The sequence below is a fragment of the Pseudonaja textilis genome, chromosome 2 (assembly GCF_049901715.1).
Source record: "Pseudonaja textilis isolate UNSWEBS1 chromosome 2, rPseTex1.2, whole genome shotgun sequence".
Classification (NCBI taxonomy): Eukaryota; Metazoa; Chordata; class Lepidosauria; order Squamata; family Elapidae; genus Pseudonaja; species Pseudonaja textilis.
This window is the reverse complement of record NC_141991.1, coordinates 83,702,500-83,721,793: the sequence shown is the minus strand read 5'-3', so window position 1 is coordinate 83,721,793 and position 19,294 is coordinate 83,702,500. Positions and strand designations below refer to the sequence as shown.

At 37.7% G+C, this 19,294-nt stretch overlaps 1 protein-coding gene across 1 annotated transcript; it reads left to right on the top strand.

Annotated features, from left to right (window-relative positions):
• Nucleotides 1–7,602: 7,602 nt before the first annotated feature.
• PLAC8L1 (PLAC8 like 1) lies at nt 7,603–18,630 on the top strand. The gene is made up of 4 exons (XM_026696165.2): nt 7,603–7,846; nt 10,707–10,846; nt 13,950–14,086; nt 18,325–18,630. The coding sequence occupies exons 1-4, from the start codon at nt 7,719–7,721 to the stop codon at nt 18,475–18,477; spliced, it is 558 nt and encodes a 185-aa protein (XP_026551950.1). The 5' UTR covers nt 7,603–7,718; the 3' UTR covers nt 18,478–18,630.
• The last annotated feature ends 664 nt before the right edge of the window (nt 18,631–19,294 follow it).

Here is a 19,294-nt window from a genome sequence, read left to right as displayed (position 1 = left end):
TTAATTTTTGTAGGTAATAATCCTCCAGATGTGGGATTGAAAAGTCTCTCTAAAATTTCCTGCAGTTTTGTTAGGACAGATTTAAGCTTAAAATCAGATTTTGTACCTTACCAGTGGAAGAATTGGAGATGTATCATAGCCACTTTTAATGCCTAATTTAACCCTTTGAATGTTCAAAATGATTGGATTAAATTTTTAAGGCATTGATTTTTTTTTGTTTATAAAAAAGATAGAAGATACATGCTTCCGGTTTGGGCTTCTTTGGCAATGGACTGAAATCACAATTGTCTGCGGTTTTGATCCGTGCTCACCGCTGGAGTGCCCCGAGCTGCTCGGACTAGGGGCTGAGGCCACCCTGTAGAGGTGGTGAAGAAGGGGGAGCTGTCAGTGAGGTTGAGGAGAGCTGTATCTCTCCTCCTTGGCTGGCCATTACTCCCTTTCCCAAAGGCGGTTGCAGCGGTAGTCAGAAATGGCCACCTCAAAGAAGAACCTGACTGGACAAGATTGTGCAGGAGGAAGTTTAAAAGAGAAAGTTTGACTGACCAGGTTGAATGGAGAACATCTATTTAAGGTACCTGGAACCTGAATTTTAAAGACTAATACTATTCCTAAAAAAGATTGTAAGCTGCAAAAGAGAAAGGGAAAGGAAACAGAATTGGCTTTTTTCCCCTCTAACATCGACAGTTTTAACTGACTTGGAACATTAAGAAGAGATTCGAATAAGAAATTGATACTAATCCACTTTGACATTAATAGGCTATTTCTAGCTGAAAATAAAATGTCAAAGGGATAAAGATTCTTGGATAATTTAAAAACTTTCTTTAAAAAAACGAAAGAAAGCAGCGGAGGGAAAAAGGAAAAAAGAGGGTGGAATCTGGAAAATGGAGGAGACCACCTGGAACTTAAAAAAAATTGATAGTGAAATTTTAACAAGGCTTGCAAAAAATACATTGTAGCTGAAACTTTGTTACGAGAGAACAAAGCCCCTGGAAAGAGAAAGTGAGAAAAGAAGCAAGAAACAGCTTTGGATTGTTGGATGATTCCTGGAACTTTGGATGGAGGATCCTAATGAAATAAAATAAAATCAATTGGGGGTTGCTTAACATTTTTTAAAAATGGCATCATTCCTTGAAGAGTTAAAAATGGGACTTAAAGAACAAAAAGAAGAATCACAAGATGGAAGAGGATCTTTTGGCTTGGTATTTCAATTTTTAGAAATGGAGATCTTGAACTATGACAAACAAGAAACGCTGGCAGAACAAGAAGGGTGGGATAAAGAAGAAGCCATCTTTAATGACCAAGCAATTTTAAGAGAGGTACAAAAGGGAAAGGAGGGAAAGGGAGTTAAAAACGTAAGTACTGAAGCAACAACCAAAAAAAGAGTAATTTGAAAAGTAATCATAATATCAGGAAGAAACAGAAGGGAGGATCACAGAAGGGAGAATCAGATAGAAAAGGGAATAAAAAGGGGAGGGAGAAGAGAGGGAAGAGGGAAAGGAAAAAAAGCTACAAAAGACAGAAACAAGATGTAGAGGTACAGGAAAAACGTACAAGAATTAAAGGTATAAACCTATTTAAAAAACATAGAGACAATGGTTAAAATTTAATTTAAGAAGAGGATTCTGCAAAGGTGCATGGGATAGCATTGTTATATAATATGTTAGATGATTAAAGTGATAGAAAAAATTTCTATTGATGTGTAGTGGAATATTTGTTTGTAAAGAGAATAAGGCTCTCAATGATTTAAAAAGAACGTTTAAAAAAATGAAAAGAAACATGGAAGATTTTTATCAGTTGATAAGATGAACTTGAATAAGAATAATAACTTTACTGACTACTGTTAATAACTATTGTTTGGTTTTTTATTTAAAGACAGTAATAAATAAAATATGAAATATAGATGATTAAAGTGAAGGCAACTGATATTACTAGGTAATGTTTGTTAAAAGAAATAGAAATGTAAAAGACTGTTATTAATATTAACGGCAGAGCTGTACTTGAATAGAATAATTATCCCATTTACTATTGTTATAAATATATATACAGATATATATACATATATGCTTTTTTCTTTTAAGAATTTAGTGTGTATTTTAAGGGAATGTACCAAGCAGAATTCGATTGAAAATATGTATGTGCTATAAAATAGAGGTTAGAAAATGAATGTTATAAATGTAAAGATGTAACTTAAATTTTTAAATAAGATTTGAAAAAAGATACAAAGGTGTTACACTCCAGGCTAGTAATTACAGGGGAAAATTTGTTTTATGAGAAAAGATAATATGAAATTGTAAACAGGACAGACGAAAGTATAAAAACATTGACTAGAATGATTTTAAAAATTAGAAAAAGATATGTAATTGAATTAAGAAAGGAATGAGATAATTTAAAATAAGACTATAGGAAGTAAAGAAAGGGAAAAACTATTGAAAAAATTGTGAAAATAGTTATAAGATATGGATTAGAATGTATAAGATAAATTTGTATTGAGTTTATGTCTGTATGTAGAAGTGATAACCCGGGGCCACGCTGTTCTCAAAAAAAGATATTTTATTTGTATTGGCATGTTTTGTGAAAACTTAAATAAAACTTTTATTTAAAAAAAAGATAGAAGATACACAAAATATGAATAACATGCTCAGGACAGCTTATTCTTTTCACATGTTGCCTGAGGGAATTGTGGTTGCTAAAAAAAACTCCATATCCTACACCCAGATGTTCTATAGTTAATTGCCTTCTATTTCCTTCTATAAGTAGAAAACTAGGACAAATTAATCATATATAAGAACAAGATCCCACTTGAAGTACAAATTAGCACTGAAATGATTAAATGTATACCTACATATAGATATATGTAGATAGAGACAAAGATATGCTGATTCACATCAGTGGACAAAAGAAAACAAAATGGAGACATTGACCTAGCAAGTTGAAAAAGAGAATTGGATAAAGAAAGTCTGTAAACGCATATTCATTCATACAATAAACACCATTGCAAAAACCAATCCCAACCACAAAAAACTTCGCTCAAGACCAGACTTATCCATACTGCAAAGAATCCGCTCCTGTGAACTCCGCGCAGAACTCAAAAACTGTCTAGACAATGGAGAAAAGGAGCTATACATTGACTACTGAGCTGATTGCATCAAAAGAAAGTCACACAACCCACAACTCTGCATCCAACCCCACCCCATCCAATCCAACATCACTCAAAACTAGGCATGCACACCCCTAATTACCTCTATTCCAACCACAACTGGCCTGAATTGCAAGCTACTCAATGCAAGAATCCTTGTAAATAAAATACCTGAATTTCTCCTCTTACTAAATACGGCTAAATTTGACATTATATTTGTCTGTGAAACATGGCTCAACACATCTCTCCCTGACTCCATTACCACAGTAAGAGACTATCATGTTTACTGATCAGATTGTGAAATCCGTAGAGGTGATGTTGCTGTCTTCTATAAAAAGTCCCTACATCTAAAAAACATCCAAGTAACCCAGGAGCTTGCTATTCCTGAGACCATCATCTGTGAACTGTCCTTAAATATCACATTTCAGTTCTTACTATGTAACAGAGCCCCTGATTATGACATCGAAAATGCAAACAAGCTAAATACACTACTAACATGGGCAGCATCCTGCCCACATGCTTTTATCTTTCTTGATGATTTCAATCTATCTCATATTAACTGGACCCTTAATGAATGTATAACTGAACCCACACATGTAACCTTCTACAATGCAGTAACAAATCTGGGACTAGAACAACTAGTAACCAACAACACTAGACTTAACAACTGCCTCGATCTCATCTTCTACAATAGTTTGAATTCAATTTATGGAATAGAAATTAAAGAACCCTTTTCCAACAGTGACCACAACATGATACGTCCACACAAAAATCATCACAATGACGGAATCCCCAAATATAACTTCAAAAAAGGCAACTATGATCTTATAAACAACGATCTCTCATCCCTTGATTGGCAATTTCTATTCACTGGATGCAATACTGTTGAAGACCATTACAACATATTTTTACTTGAAGTCAAAAGAGTCATCAAACTATATGTACCAATAACAACTCCCAAAACCAGAAAAAACAAATTACCCAAAACAATAAGGAAGCTTCAATCCAAAAAGAAATCACTTTGGTGGAAAAACAAATCTGGTCACGTTGCCAACTTCAAAAGCCGATACAAAAATTTATGCCACCAGATAAAAACTGAATGCACCAATTATCACATTAAACAAGAAGAAAACCTTCTATGCACCAATTCCACCCACGCTTTCTACAATTTTGTAAACAATAAACTAAAAGACTCAAGGTCCATCCCACCCATGAAAGGACCTAATGGTAAAGACTGCAACAACGACACTATTAAAGCCAACCTCTTTAACACATTCTTTGGCTCAGTATTTGTAAATAGCAATGGATCATGCCCAATATTTCCTAGTCTAACCACAGACAATTACAATGATCTAATACATATCAATTTTACAGAAGACAATGTTGAAAAAGCACTACACCTTCTAAAACCATCTCTATCTATTGGACCAGACAGAATATGTGCCTACTTCTTGAAAAAGCTATCCACTGCCATAGCTGAACCTATAAGCATAATCTTTGAAAAATCTTTGCCAAAACTATGGTCACAAGCCACGGTCATCTCCATGTTCAAAAAGGGAGACCCCAGCCTAGTTGAAAATTACAGACCAATCTCTGCATCACCTGTAAAGTCATGGAATCAATTATTAACCAATCCATCATCCTCCACTTAGAAACAAACAATCTACTCTCTAATAAACAATTTGGTTTTAGGAAAAACTATCATGTAATCTGCAACTCTTACTCTGCAAAAACATATGGACTACACAACTCAACCAGGGCAAAACAATAGATGCAATCTACATAGACTTCTGTAAAGCCTTTGATTCAGTGGTACACGGCAAAGTACTCCTAAAACTAAAATCTTATGGTATCTCTGGACACCTGCATAACTGGATAGAAGCATTCCTGTCAAACAGACAACAGATGGTCAAAATTAGGAATGTCCTATCAAATTCTGTACCTGTCAACAGTGGTGTCCCCCAAGGCAGGCTTCTAGGACCCACTCTCTCCATACTCTACATAAACGACCTCTGTGATCATATCAAGAGCAACTGTGTTCTCTTCGCTGATGATGTAAAGCTATTCAACACCACAGACAATACTGCTACCCTTCAAAAAGACCTCGACTTTGTATCAGAATGGTCAAACAAATGGCAACTTCAAATCTCAACAAACAAATGCTCTGTCTTACATATTGGCAAAAAATATCAGAAAATAAAATACAGGCTGAATAGTCAAGACCTTGTTGATGAACCAAACTCTGTCAAGGATCTTGGAGTACTCATCTCAAATGACCTAAGTGCTAGAGCCCACTGTAACTACATAGCCAAAAAGGCATTAAGAGTTGTTAACCTAATCTTATGTAGCTTTTTCTCTGGTAATATTACACTAATAACTACAGCATACAAAACATTTGCTAGACCAATTCCATCAGTCTGGAACTCACATTACGTATCTGATATTAACACAGTTGAGAAAGTCCAGAAGTATTTCACAAGAATTCTCCACTCCACTACTCATTGCAGAATACCTTATGCCACCAGACTTGAAATTCTAGACCTAGAAAACCTACAACTATGCCGCCTTTGGTCCGATCTAAGTATAGTATATAAAATCATACATTGCAATGTCCTACCAGTCAATGAATACTTCAGCTTCAACCATAACAACACAAGAGCAAACAATAGATACAAACTCAAGGTTAATCGCACCAAACTTGATTGCAGGAAATACGACTTCAGCAACAGAGTGGTCAATGTCTGGAATACTCTACCTGACTGTGGTTTTTTTCCCCAAACCCCAAAAACTTTAACTCTAGACTGTCTACTATTGACTTCACCCCTTTCCTAAGAGTCGGTAGGGGGCGTGCATAAGCTCACTAGCGTGCCTACCGTCCCTGTCCTATTGTTTCTTTTATTTTTATTTTTCTTATATGTATCCATGTATTCATAATTATGTTTTTACTTATATCTATTATCTTGTAAGCAATGGACAAATAAAAATAAAATAAAATAAATAAACAGATCTCTCAGAGTTTTAAAGGCTCTTTTCACTCGCTTTACCATCCATCTTGCCTATGAGTTCTGCCAGTGGCTGGCTGACTATTTATTTATCAGTGCTTATTAGCCAGCTCTTTCCTGAACTCATAGCCTGGAACATCAAAACAAAGAGGCGAAAAACCCCCCAATGATAAAAGCTTCAGTCAAACCCAAAACTTACTGTAAGGAGGCAGTTGTGATCAAACAACTTGACTGAAGGCATGGTGGAATAAAACAGATCTAATTTGCTTAAAGAATTTCAATAAAGTGGAGCTATATTTGATAGCTGGGAAAAATAATTCTATTACTGAGCTATCACATGAAGTGTATAAGTCTTGTATTTTAGAGTCTAATTCCAGGTTGATTTTTATAGGGTTAAATTACAGCAGTAAATGTATTATTAAATGTATATTAAATGTATTTGTTGCCCATCTCACACAATGATAAAAGGATTAAAAAATATAATACAGAATGATTAAAATTAAAATAAAAAAAATGGAGCTGAGACCACCAGATGAAAGTTGTTCAGTAAAATGGAATCCAGCCCTGCTTCTTGAAGAGGGGGTGAGTCCATGCCTCCTTTCTCAAAGAATTAACCACAACTAGGACCCAACCACACAACACTCCCTGAGGAGCCTTAACTGGCCAGGAGGGGCATGAAACTAAGGAGCAGGTGGCTGAACTCACAGTCATTAGAACAATGTCCATTTTCTCAGGCCCAACAGGAACAAACCATTACCCTATAACAGAGCAAATCTGTGTCTCCATCATCTCACTGGAACTTTATCAAAGCTGATGTTCAATTTGGAATGAATTCAAGCAATTTTGTCTGACAGATGCTCTGCTAATTCCTCTGCCCGGCTTGTAAGTAAATCTCTGAGTTCTCCTTCCCCAAGAGGGCTCATGTCACCTTAAACAAGGCTGCCAGGTGGCTATCTGTTGATGCAAAAAGTGCAGAGAAGTATTGTTGCTTTTTTCTAAACCAGAATCAGCATCTTTAGTCAGACAATGCCACAAAGAAATGGTTTTTTTTTTTCCTGGAAGTACAAGGGCAGCAGAAGGAGAGATGATGTGGATAAGATGCATGATAATGATGGTGATGATGATGCCAGCCTTATCTGATTGCTAAATTTGAGAGACTCAAGGTGACTAACATTCAATAGGAACTATGAATCACATATTTTTGATTGAAATGTGTTTTTATTTGAGTGGGTTTGGCAATTACTACTTAATGGCTAATAAAGCCACACATCCAATTTCAAACAGTGAGTTTTAGAAGGCTGCAGACAAAAGGGTGGATGGGTCAAGGGCCATAGGTTGCCCTCTTTTGTTTTAAAACATTTGAAAGTTAGTTTTGTTACATTAATATTGAAGAAAACACATGCAGAAGAATGACTGGCCTTTGGGTGTTTGCTGTTTCCATTAACTGTTTTGGAAAAAGTTGGTTTTCCACTTTCTTGTGACACTATAATGGAGAATGTTGTGATGTCAGCATTCTTTAACAGCAAACTTGAGCAATCTTTATTCTGTTCTTTAATCTTCTGCCTAGCTGCTTCTTCCCAATGGACAAGTTTATAAGCTGCTGTTTTACTACAAGTGAGAAAAAGTCATTGTCTGACACAACACAATCTCTATTGATCCTTTCTCTGCCAGTATCTGGAGACTGGAACAACTACCTATCTATGTTGGGGTAAGGAAAAAAATGCAGTTATATCTATTTATTTTGTTTATGTCTGGGATGTTGCAAAATGCAGGGGAGATTATATGTCTATTTGTATACTTTGATTTTAGTCTCCAGAAGATTCTTAAAACATCTCACAAAAGTATCTTAGAAAGCTAAAGCATTACAAGCATCATAATCTACAAGATAACTACACTGTTGGAACTATGTTCTGAGGCCATCTGTATATTATTCAATCAGATTATTCAATCAGATGGTGGATTTAGATGGATCTTCCTTGGATAAAAACCTTTCACCTCCATTGCCTCACTTCTGAAAGGGAGGGAACACAGAGTCATTTATTGATTGGAGTATAATAGTGGACTCATATGGGACTTAGGAAAGTAACTCTTTTTTAAGTCAGACCGATGTCGGGCACAGAATCCTCACATTTTGTGTGTGATGGCTTTCTCAGCATATTTCTTAGTAATTGTGAATTTCCTGTGGATCAAATCTACCTCCCAGCAGTCTACTGTGGATTACAGATACCAATCCATGGTGGTGTTCCTTGTTTCTCAGTAACATGGTGGTTTACGGCTGGGGAGGAGCATGCATGGAACTGAAAGCTACCATCAGAAAATCCCCAAAGTTCTTAACAACAGCAAAGTTGCGCTCTGTCCCAAAATGTAATGGCATTGTATTTGTTTGAGAACAACATTCGGATAAATTTTACATGATGCAGATGTATTGCAAATGCATTTTATCCTCAAAACAATGGTGCGACAGAAGCTAAGATGTGAGACTTGCAACTTCATCAGAACACAGACATTTGAGCTGGGGTTCTAGTTTGACGCTTTGGCCAAGGCACCTAGTGGCATCTGCCAAGCCTTTTCTGGCCTACTTTTAAGCCCTCAGGCCAAAGGAAGGGACTAGGCTTTTTATGTAAAACAGGCAATTAGATAAAACTGCAATGTGAAAATTTCTGTATTACATTGTACAAAACTATAGTCCTTCATCTTATGTCCTCTCTGGTGTAGCTTTTTGAGGCATCTTTTCTTTTTTAAGTCCCCAACCAGGTTAATCTCAGATCCACATCCCCCAAATTATTATCAGGCTTGGATGTGCTTTGCATAGAGTTTCATGTTCAAAATTTCCAAAGTCTATGTACGGGACTTTCCTTAGAGTTTCATACCAGGATCTATTGGATCTATTGCACTGCAGTTACTTGTCTAATTTAATGAGGTTTCAAGATGACTGAATCCTAGAGAGAAAGAAAATTATTTGTTAGAAGAATTCAAACTTATATTTGTGAATATACTTAAAGATTCTTCATGTTAATTAACAAATTAGCTTTCTGAAAAAAAGTCTTTTATTAAAAAAAAAAAAAAACTACTGCCAAACCTGGCCAATCTGTTAGCTGGGAATCATTGATTATTTAGGCTAGACTTCATTGTGTCTTAATTCAAGAAATGAGTGCTTAATTCAAGGAATGTATTCTGAATAAGTATTATGAAATACTTATTGTCATCTTTGGAAATTAATTTAACAATAATTTTTGGAGTTCCATTTTTACAATTTCCTCTATAGATTTATATATGATGTATACATTTATACATTATACACGATTGATTTACCTTTTGGCATATGTATTTTGGGACTTTTCCATTATATGCTGGAAACCAAGGAATTACTTCAGTTTTCTTGAAGCTCCTTTGGACTGGGATCAATCTTAAACACGAATAGAGTAGAGTAGATCAGCTACTGAAATTAGTGCTTATCGTGAAGGTAAATAAAATTGGATCCAAATTAGTCTACTAAGTAGTGTAAAACAATGTTTCTTAATTTTTTACGATAGCTGCGCTCCCCTGTAGAACCTCCAAACAAGACTGGTAACCAATGCAGCTCACGGATCAGGGGTGTTACAGGAGCCACTCTTGAGGGCCCCAAAACTGCACACATTGTCATGCTATGCACCAGCTGTCAACTTCCAAATGCTCTTCAAGGGTAGTCCCATGTAGACTGCATTACAATAGTCCATCCATGAGATGTCCAGGGACTGAACATCTGAGCGCAGGGAATCCTGATCCAGGAAAGACATACAACATTTTACACTCTTAAAAATTCCTTCTGATGCAAGGGGGGGACAGAGTATCAGTTTTTTGGGGGGTGCTACTTGGCACCCTGACTCTCTGGTTTAGCTCCTGTTTTATGCTTCTTCACATCTGGCTAATATACACGTTTTGGAAGACACCTGCTATCAAAAGTCTTTAAAAGCATCTTCAAAAAGAAAAGCCACTGTAAGAGCTCTGGAATCTTTTTTCTTCTTTCAAAAGTATGAATATTTTAGTATGAATAGTTTAGTTTAAAAGAATATTCATTGTGGCAATGAAAAGTGCCACTCTAAAGAAATGCCTATCTTTTCATATAGGGCAGGAAAATTAATATTGGGCAGATGCATATATAAATCTATATAGATGCTGCAAATTAATCCTGGAAGTATTTTTAAATAGCTGTTTTTTTTCCTTCATTGGAAATGAATGTGCACTGCAGTGCCAGGTATATTTTTAATTTTTTTCCCTATTGCCAATGTGGGAGATTAGCATCAACAAGAGGAAATGAATCTGAAGAAAGGGCAGGCTGGTATTACGACAAAACAGATTGATTCTAAAATAATGAATACTTTTTCTCCTTCCATTTGCAGATCAGAGATTGCTTGTTCTATATGAATGGCTTTGTTTATAAATCTCAGTTTCTTTTAACAGTGTAGTTTTCTTTTCTTTCTTTCTTTCTTTTTTCTTCTTTCTTTCTTACTTTCTTTCTTCTCTCTTCTTTCTTTTATAAATCTCAGATTCTCTTTACTATTTTATGATTTATTTATTTATTTCACCAGGAGCAAAAGTTCAGCTGAACCTGTAACAATCCAGCCATGTGCCACTGGTACCTTTGCTACTTCCAACATGACAACCCTCTTACACACTGGAGGCAACTGGTCCACTGGTCTATTTGATATCTGCAGTGACAAGACAATTTGTAAGAGAATTGGATGCATTGAATTAATTTTCAAAACTGCCATCCAGACTTGCATGGGGAAAGGGAAGTTTGCATAACAAGTTGCTGATTGAAGCTCTTTGCCCTCCTTCTCCCACCTCCCAGCCCCCAATGCAGTTAAGGAAGGCTGTACAAAATACACACTAGAGCACATTTGAATTACTAAAGCAGCCATGCCAATTCCAAGTTTCACCCGGATGCTTCAGTAGTTATTTTCAATTCTGTTTACCTGTATGTACATGTACTGTACCTTCACTTTGTTGGAAAACAATAAGCAGAAGTTTTGAGGAATAGCTGAACTAACAAGACCATTAGGGTCATGGTACAGCCTCTACTACTTCAGATTCACATTTTGAATTCTCTCCAACATGATACACTAGGGAGATGTGACATGTGCATATTATCCACCCCCTTCAATGTTCCTGGAATCATGCTGGTGGATTTGATAGCAAATCACTGAGAAGCCCTGAAAGAATTTCCATTTCAGATGGTTGGATGGAAGGAAGGAAGGAAAGAAAGGAAAGAAAGAAAGAACGAACTGTGTAAACCCATTTAGCACTATCATTACAATTAATCAACGAAACAGCTTGCCTTCAGAAGTTGTAGGGGTTTCATCACTGGAGATGTTATGAAGAGAGTGGATAGCCACTTGTCTGAAATGACATAGGGTCTCCTGCTTGAGCAGGGGGTTGGACTAGAAGACCTCCAAGGTCCCTTCTAGTTCTATTCTGATTTATTGATTGATTTATACATAACGTTCAGTTACTAAAATGGTCCTTCAGGTTTTCCAATAGCGGACCCATTGCTATTGTCACCGAGTCCAAATTCATACTAAAGATAATATCTAATTATCAGATTTCATATTGTATTCTTATATTGTAGCTTTCTCTAGGTCTGTTTCTTAGTTTCTGGGCTGTCATGCCTATACATGTAGTCCTCGACTTACAACCACAATTCAGCCCAACATTTCCATTGTTCAGTGAGACATTTGTTAAGCGAATTTTGCCCCATTTTATGACCTCTCTTGCCCCAGTTATTAAGTGAATCCCTACAACTGTTATGTTAGTGATGGAGTTATTAAGTGAATCTGACTTACCCACCGGGAAGGTGATTCCATGACTCCAGGAACTGCAACCGTCATAAAAATGAACCCATTGCTAAATGTCTGAATTTTGATCATATGACCTCAGGGATGCTACAATGGTTGTAAGTATGAAAAAATAAATCACTTTTTTCAATGCCGTTGCAACTTTGAAAGGTCACTAAATGAACTGTTTTAAGGGTATAGAACTACCTATATACATTAAGTTACTAGGACATTTTATTACCAAAACCACTGCTGCACCTGAAAAGCCTTTAGGAAATATTTCAGTTTTTCCTGTTGGCTGAGAAATGATAAAAAATCTTACAGAGATTCTACACAGAACTGTTTCCCTCACAATTTTCAATGTTTCCCTCACAATTTTCAATGTTTCCTTGTTTCTATTGCAGTAGTGTCATCCATTTTAGTTGCTTCATCTTCTTGTACAGGTAGTTCTCGACTTACGAACGTAACAGAACCTATCTGGTGACTAACCTGATTTTATTACCCGTTTTGGGTGGAGATCCTTAACCAAACACCACAGTTCTTAAGCAAACCAATTGTTTGCTATGGTTTTGCTGAAAATGGGAAGCGCATGCCAGTTTTCAGCAAAAGTGCCATCAAATATCTTCATGGGATCATGAGACACTGCAAGCAGTCATAGTTGTTGGCTAGTTGCAAAATAATGGTCATATGACCACAAGGGGAGGAACAATCTTTGGAACTTTGGCACTGAGTTGCATAAATATCCTTGGGGAGGTCCGTCATAACTTTGAATAGTCCCTAAGTGACTGGTCAGAAGTTGAGAACTAGCTATATATGTAACAACAGGTTTTTAATGCAGATATTTTTCTTAAAATATCTTTAATGTCTTGCTGATTTGGGGGAGATAGGTAGAAAACTTGAACCTTTTTCCCACTAGAGAAGATCTTATTTTATAGTTAAAAGCTGGACATGATGATTTTACAGGGTCTGAAATCAGAGGTGGAATTTAGCAGGTTCTGACCAGTTCTGGAGAACTGGTAGCGGAAATTTTGAGTAGTTCAGAATACCACTTCTGTCGGCCCCACTCCCATCTATTCTCTGCCTCTTGATTGGCTAGGTCTTCTTTTGTTGCCGTGCACAGAAGAATGGAACTGGAAAGCAGGTTAGTGGGATGGGGAGAGAATGGGGATTTTACAGTATCCTTCCCCTGCCACGCCCAGTAGTAAAAATGTTTGAATCCCACCACTGTCCGGAATGGATACTTCCATAACTGTCCAATATACAAGTAGTCCTTGACTGATGACCACAATTGAGCCCGGAACTTCCATTGTTAAGGGAGACCATTGTTAAGTCAGTTTTGCCCCATTTTGTGACCTCTCTCGCCACAACACCTGTCCATCACTGCAGTCAATCACTGCAGTTGTTACATTTGTTAACCGAATTATCTTAAATTGTGTTAATTATAACTTAATTATGTTAATTTAACTTAATGGGGTTACATTAGTAACTCGGCTGTTGAGTGAATGTGACTTTGCTTGTCAGAAAGCCGCAAAAAGGGAATCACCTGATCCGAGGACATTGCAACCATCCTAAACGTGAACCAGTTGCCAAGCCTTCGCAATTCTGATAGCTGGAGCAGGGGGATGCTGCCATGGTCCTAAGTATGGAAAATGGTCCTAAGTCACTTTTTTCAGTGCAGTCACAAAATGAATGGTTGTATGTCGAGGACCACTCATACACATACAGCAGGAATGCAAAAAGGCCAATTCTGAGGGATTCTGGGATCTGTAAAAGGAATGCTAGTGGCTTGTGCTAGCACTCCTTGAACAGATCCCAGAATCCCTCAGAATTGGGAGGCGTAGGGATGCTTAAGGTACATGTTTCCACCCCTCCCCTCCTCTGGTCTCCTTATGCTGCCTAATTTTTTGAGCCAAGCGCAGCGATGCGATCCCTGAGCTGACTGAAGCCATTGTGCCTCTCTCATCTCATTCTGATCTTTCTGTTTGTACTTCGTGCTAGGTATGTGTGGCCTGTTGTGCAGCCCCTGCCTGGAATGCAGACTTGCGAGCAAGTATGGTGAGTGCTTTTGCTTCCCATTGCTCCTGGGTTCAACCTTAGCCCTAAGAGCCGGCATCAGAGGGAGACACAGCATACATGTAAGTCTGTGTTGTGTGGTATCTCCCTACCCGTAATGTCCTTGTCCATAAGCATCTAATCTTCTTCCTCTCCTCTGGTTCAGTTCCAGTGGACAATATCTTGGCCTGGAAGAAAGCCACTTGAATGACTTAATGGGTCATAATGAATAAGTGGAAAATCTTTACAAGGGTGAAAAGTTCAAAGCAGGCAGAACATTAAAAAAATAATAATCTCAGAGCTTCATAGGACACAATTTTGCCACTCGGTATTCTTTCCTCAAATCCCACATTTCTTGACCACTGGGGTCAAAGATCTCTTTGCCTGAGAGTCCTTGGCTTCTTAATACACAGTTAATACTGTACATTAAACTGCTAAAACAGTTGCTCTTTTAGCCTGAGATTAAAAAAAAAAACGATGTGTTTTCAAATGGCATGCTTGAGCCAAACAAATCCGCATATTTTTTTTTTAAGAATTGAATAAAAGCAACTGTCTGTCTTTGCCACAGCTGTAAAATTGCATTGTCCCCAAAGAGGGGACATATTTCTATGTAAGCAGAAAAACTGAGGACCAAGGTCAGTCATAAACTATTGTTTCTGTGCATATGTATGTATGTATGTATGTATGCATATATGTGTGTGTGTGTGTGTGTGTGTGTGTGTGTGTGTGTATGTATATATATGTACACATGCCAATTGGAGTTTCAGAGTCATTTTAACATTTCAGTAAAAATTTATGGAATACAAGCTATTTGTTTTTTTTTTAAGATAATTACAATCCATGTTTGCCAAATGGCACTACACAAGGATAATATCTATCTTCCACCTGCAGAAATGTATAGTGAGGAGAAGCGGACACATGGTCTAGAGTATTTTTGAATATGGATGCAGATCAAATAAATGCTTTTTAGGGCTGTGCAAACTGGATCGGATTCCAATAGTTGAATTACATCAATCTAATGCAAATAAGTAACCATTCCTGAGTGTCTGAATTGGTCCAATTCAAATTGTCAGTTTGAATGTAAGATCAACATTGACTTCCTTTGGAAATCTAATTTGATTCAAAGTGGCACAGCCTTTTCAGAATAATTTGAAGCAAATAGTCAAACTGCATCAATGCGACAAAGATTTCCATTGCCCTAATGCTCATCTTGTCTTTCCTGTAAAATAAAAACATTAGCCATTCTCTTGCCAAGGAAGCATGACATGATGCAGACGTTCTTCATGGGTCCTTCTAACTTAGGTTAGAAGAAAAGATGGAGTGCCAGCAGTGATTTTGTTCAGGGTGCATGAGAAATGTTGTGGTGCAGCCAGAGGTGATATTCAGCCAGTTCTGACCAGTTTGGAGAACCGGTAGTGGAAATTTGGAATGGTTTGGAGAACTGGCAAATACCACCTCTGTCTGGAGCTGTCCCCATCTGTTCTCTGCCTCCTGAGTCCCAGCTGATCAGATGGGTCTTCTTTTGTTGCCCTGCACAGGAGAACGGAGCTGGAAAGAAGGTTAGTGGGGTGGGGAGGGTATGGAGATTTTACAGTATCCTTCCCCTGCCCACCAAGCCACACCACAGAACCAGTAGTAAAAAAATTTGAATCCCACCACTGGGTGTAACACAAATCCTATGAAATGAAAGTTGCGTAAACTGGTTAAGTCTTAATATAAGTGCTTGCATTTATAGCATTGCATCATGCTCTGAGTAGTATGGAGGTAAATATTTTCAGGAGGAAAAAAAACTATAGCAAAGGTATCTCATTTTCAAATTATACAACTATGCGCAATAAACAATGGTAATGGGAAAGGAATAGGAAGTATTTCATAAATAATTATAAGATGATTGATCCTGCATCTTTTATCTAGCTCCTTAGCAATTCAGAGGATACAGGAATGGTTCCCAATTATAGTTTGTCCTTGGGATAGACTAAATAAGTATTTAGTTATTAAACTAAATTAAATTATTAATTTAATTTAATTTAATTTACATTAATTAAGTTATTAAATTAAACTAATTATTTTAAATTAAAATCAGTTTAATATATCTGAACTGGAAAAAAATAAGAACCAAACTGATGTAGTTATGAAAGTGCTGGCTTCTAAGCCAGCAGTCCATGGGTTTTAATCCTGTCTTAGGCTTGGTGATTTTAGGCCAGTCACTCTCTCTCAGCCCAAACCATATCACAGGGTTGTTGTTGTGGGGAAAATAGGAGAAGAGAGAATATTAGATATGTTTGCCATCTTGAGTTACTTCTAAGCAGGGGTGTCAAACTGGCCGGATGTATCAGGTGCAGACCATGCCCACCACAGCTGCATCAATGGGGAAAATATCACAAAATATCATATGATGGCAATGTGACGCAGCGAGTTTGACACCTGTGTTCTAAGGTAATAAAGGCAGATTTTAAAAAATCTTTAAAAAGCAAATCCAGTTGACCATTAGTTCAGCGGAAGCACACCTTTCTCTTTCCAATTAGTGGTCAATGGTGCTTTGCAACCCAGGTACCGTAGTCTTATTTTTAAATGGGTACAATTTCAGGGTATTGCCAAATCTTTCAAGAGTTTCATTCTCACTTGAAACCATACAAATTCTAAGACTCTTATCCGAATCTTGCAACGGTCTCAAGGAATTGGGATGACCTCTGAAGATTTTGGTAGCTAGCCAAGATCTTGCCATTTTATTTACTTAAAGATTCATACTTAATTGATGGTCTAGTCAAGTGTAGAGATGAGGAACTATGGCCCTTTTATGACTTGTGGACTTCAATTCCCAGAATTCTTATAATTGAAATTTAGAACACTGGAAGGTATTTAAGCTGGGAAGGCTACCTGAATTCACACCCTTGTAATATGTTTTCAGGGAGATTCTGGAATTCAGCTCAGCTGCAGAACGACTGGGGAGGAGAAAGATTTTGTGCGTTTGGCTATTTTGTCCAATTAGGATGCAATTCACGCAGGAAGCCTTGTTTCTGAATAAACATAGATAGAAAAGATGGTTCCATTTGGTCTCAAGAGAGGAATACGGCTGCTGTGAGAGGATTAGGAAGTACAAAGATGGTTTTTAAAGTGGAGTGGGGGGAAACCAGGAATTCCTATTTCCTTCAGAGGTAGAAAAAGTGAAAGAGGTGACTGGAAAATACAATTAGCCCTCAATCTACGGCCACAATTGAGCCCTAATTAATTTTTTTGTTTATGTTGCTAAGTGAGACATTTGTTAAGTGAGTTTCCCACCCCCCATTTTACGACCTTTCTTGCCACAGCTGTTAAGTGAATCACTGCACTGATTAACTTAATAACATGTTTGCTAAGTGAATCTGGCTTCCCCATTGACTTTGCTTGTTGGAAGATCACAAAATGGTGATCGCACAACTACAGGGACACTGCAACGGTCATAAATATGAACCAGTTGCCAAGCATCTGAACACATGACTACAGGGATACTGCAACGGTCGTAAGTGTGAAAAATACTCATAAGTCACTTTTTTTTCAGTGCCAGTATAACTTTGAACGGTCACTAAAACGAACTATTGCAAATCGAGGAGTACCTGTAATCTGTCAGAGATGATGCAGTGGATCTGGCATTGAGTAGGGTTACTCTGTGGCGCCTTTAATTTACAATTTTGAGATAGAAATGGGGGAAAAGCTCACAAAATGGTAAAGGCTTTGTTGCCTGAACAATGTGCAGTGATCACAAGAGGGAGACAAGATGAGCAGCCATTGTTTGGAGGCAAAGACAAACCCTGTAATTAAAGGCCTATGCAAAGAGGGAACAGGAAGTGACTAATCAAGGGTGGATTCAGGTATGCCACTGATTTTGGGGCAGTGGAGGATGCAGCATATTCAAATGTCAGCAACTAAAAAGCAGATAACGACAATGTAAAATTAGAGTCAGGAGCTGTGGAGTGCCCCTTTAGTTCCCCATAAGAGATAAGTGCGGTTCTGCCATGTTATTTAGAGATTTCAGTTTCTCCGACTGAGGAAAATGTGGAATGCAGTGAGTTAGTGACACTGTCATTTGGATTATTTCTGTATCTAAAGAAATCAAATTATTACCTCCTTTCAGGGAAAGCTCATTGGTGTGGTAGCAAATTGTAATTTCTACTCCCCTCCCTCTTTTTTTATATACTGTATATAGATATACCTATAAGGGGAAAGAACTAGAATTAGAATTTCTTCTGTGGAGAAATTCTAATTAGATCAGCATTTAGTGGCATGGAAAAAATGGTTCCTCAGTCTGTCTAATACAGAGAGATTCTTTTCTGTTCTTCCCCAGGGAACTCTCTGCGAAGACTGGATGGCAGTTCACTGCTGCTGGCCTTGTGCAATCTGTCAAATGGCTCGAGAAATGAGGATAAGACCTCTGTTCCAGGTCTACAAAATGCATCGATCCCCTCCTCCTCTTCTGGCCAAAGATGCACTTGTTTAAAAATGCTCTCCCCCTCATCTCCAGAGGCCCCTTTAAAGGCAAAAAGATGTTCCGTGTTCTCTTCGCTCCAGCCGTGGTAGTTTGAAGTGCCATCAGGCCTCTGGAGTTTGGCACCACAACATATGCAGTCGATTCTGTTTGCTTTGCATCATATTTATCCTTATGGCTTTATCCATCTGCATTGTCAGGATGCCCAAAGTATTCTGAGATTTTTTTTCCCCTTTCCCAGGAAGCAGGGTTCAGTTTTCAAGCACAAGAGAGGTTAAATTCACTTAGGTTTTCTTCTTCAACCCTTGCAGGCAATTATGCTTGACAGATGATCAGAAGCAAACTCCAGTTCTAACAATTTATTAAATAATCATCATCAGCTGAGTTTAAATGGTGCTCATCATGAACTGGGGCTACTGTTCATGAATCGGGCTGTTTGTTTCCAAAATGTGGCACACATTTCATTTCGGCCAACCTTTTGTTCTGCTTCTAAGAAACAGTTGTGGATTCATACTCCCTGCTTAGGATACCACTTTCCTGAAATAATCAGAGGTTCCAGCAATGTGCAAGTCTTTAGGGCAGGAGTCCCCAATCTTGGGGTGCAGGTGGCATATTAGAAATGTGGGCTCCCTTCCATAAATGGCTGCAGGGCATTATTAGCTTATTCACAGATTGGATTCAATGAGTGCCATGACTTCACCTATTAAAAGCATCTATTTATCAGCATTTTCCTTTGTCCTTTTCTTGGGAAAGGGGGATACTTCTAAAGACAGCTTGAGAATGCACCCAACCATCTATTTTGTTTTCTAAAATCAACTACGAGGTTCAT

What these genes read in the sequence shown, in the direction of transcription:
- PLAC8L1 (XM_026696165.2), top strand. Translation starts at nt 7,719, where the DNA reads ATGGACAAGTTTATAAGCTGCTGTTTTACTACAAGTGAGAAAAAGTCA. An exon ending in AACTACCTATCTATGTTGGG is followed by an intron (nt 7,847 to 10,706) that starts GTAAGGAAAAAA and finishes TTATTTCACCAG; the next exon opens with GAGCAAAAGTTCAGCTGAAC. An exon ending in GAGGGAGACACAGCATACAT is followed by an intron (nt 14,087 to 18,324) that starts GTAAGTCTGTGT and finishes GTTCTTCCCCAG; the next exon opens with GGAACTCTCTGCGAAGACTG.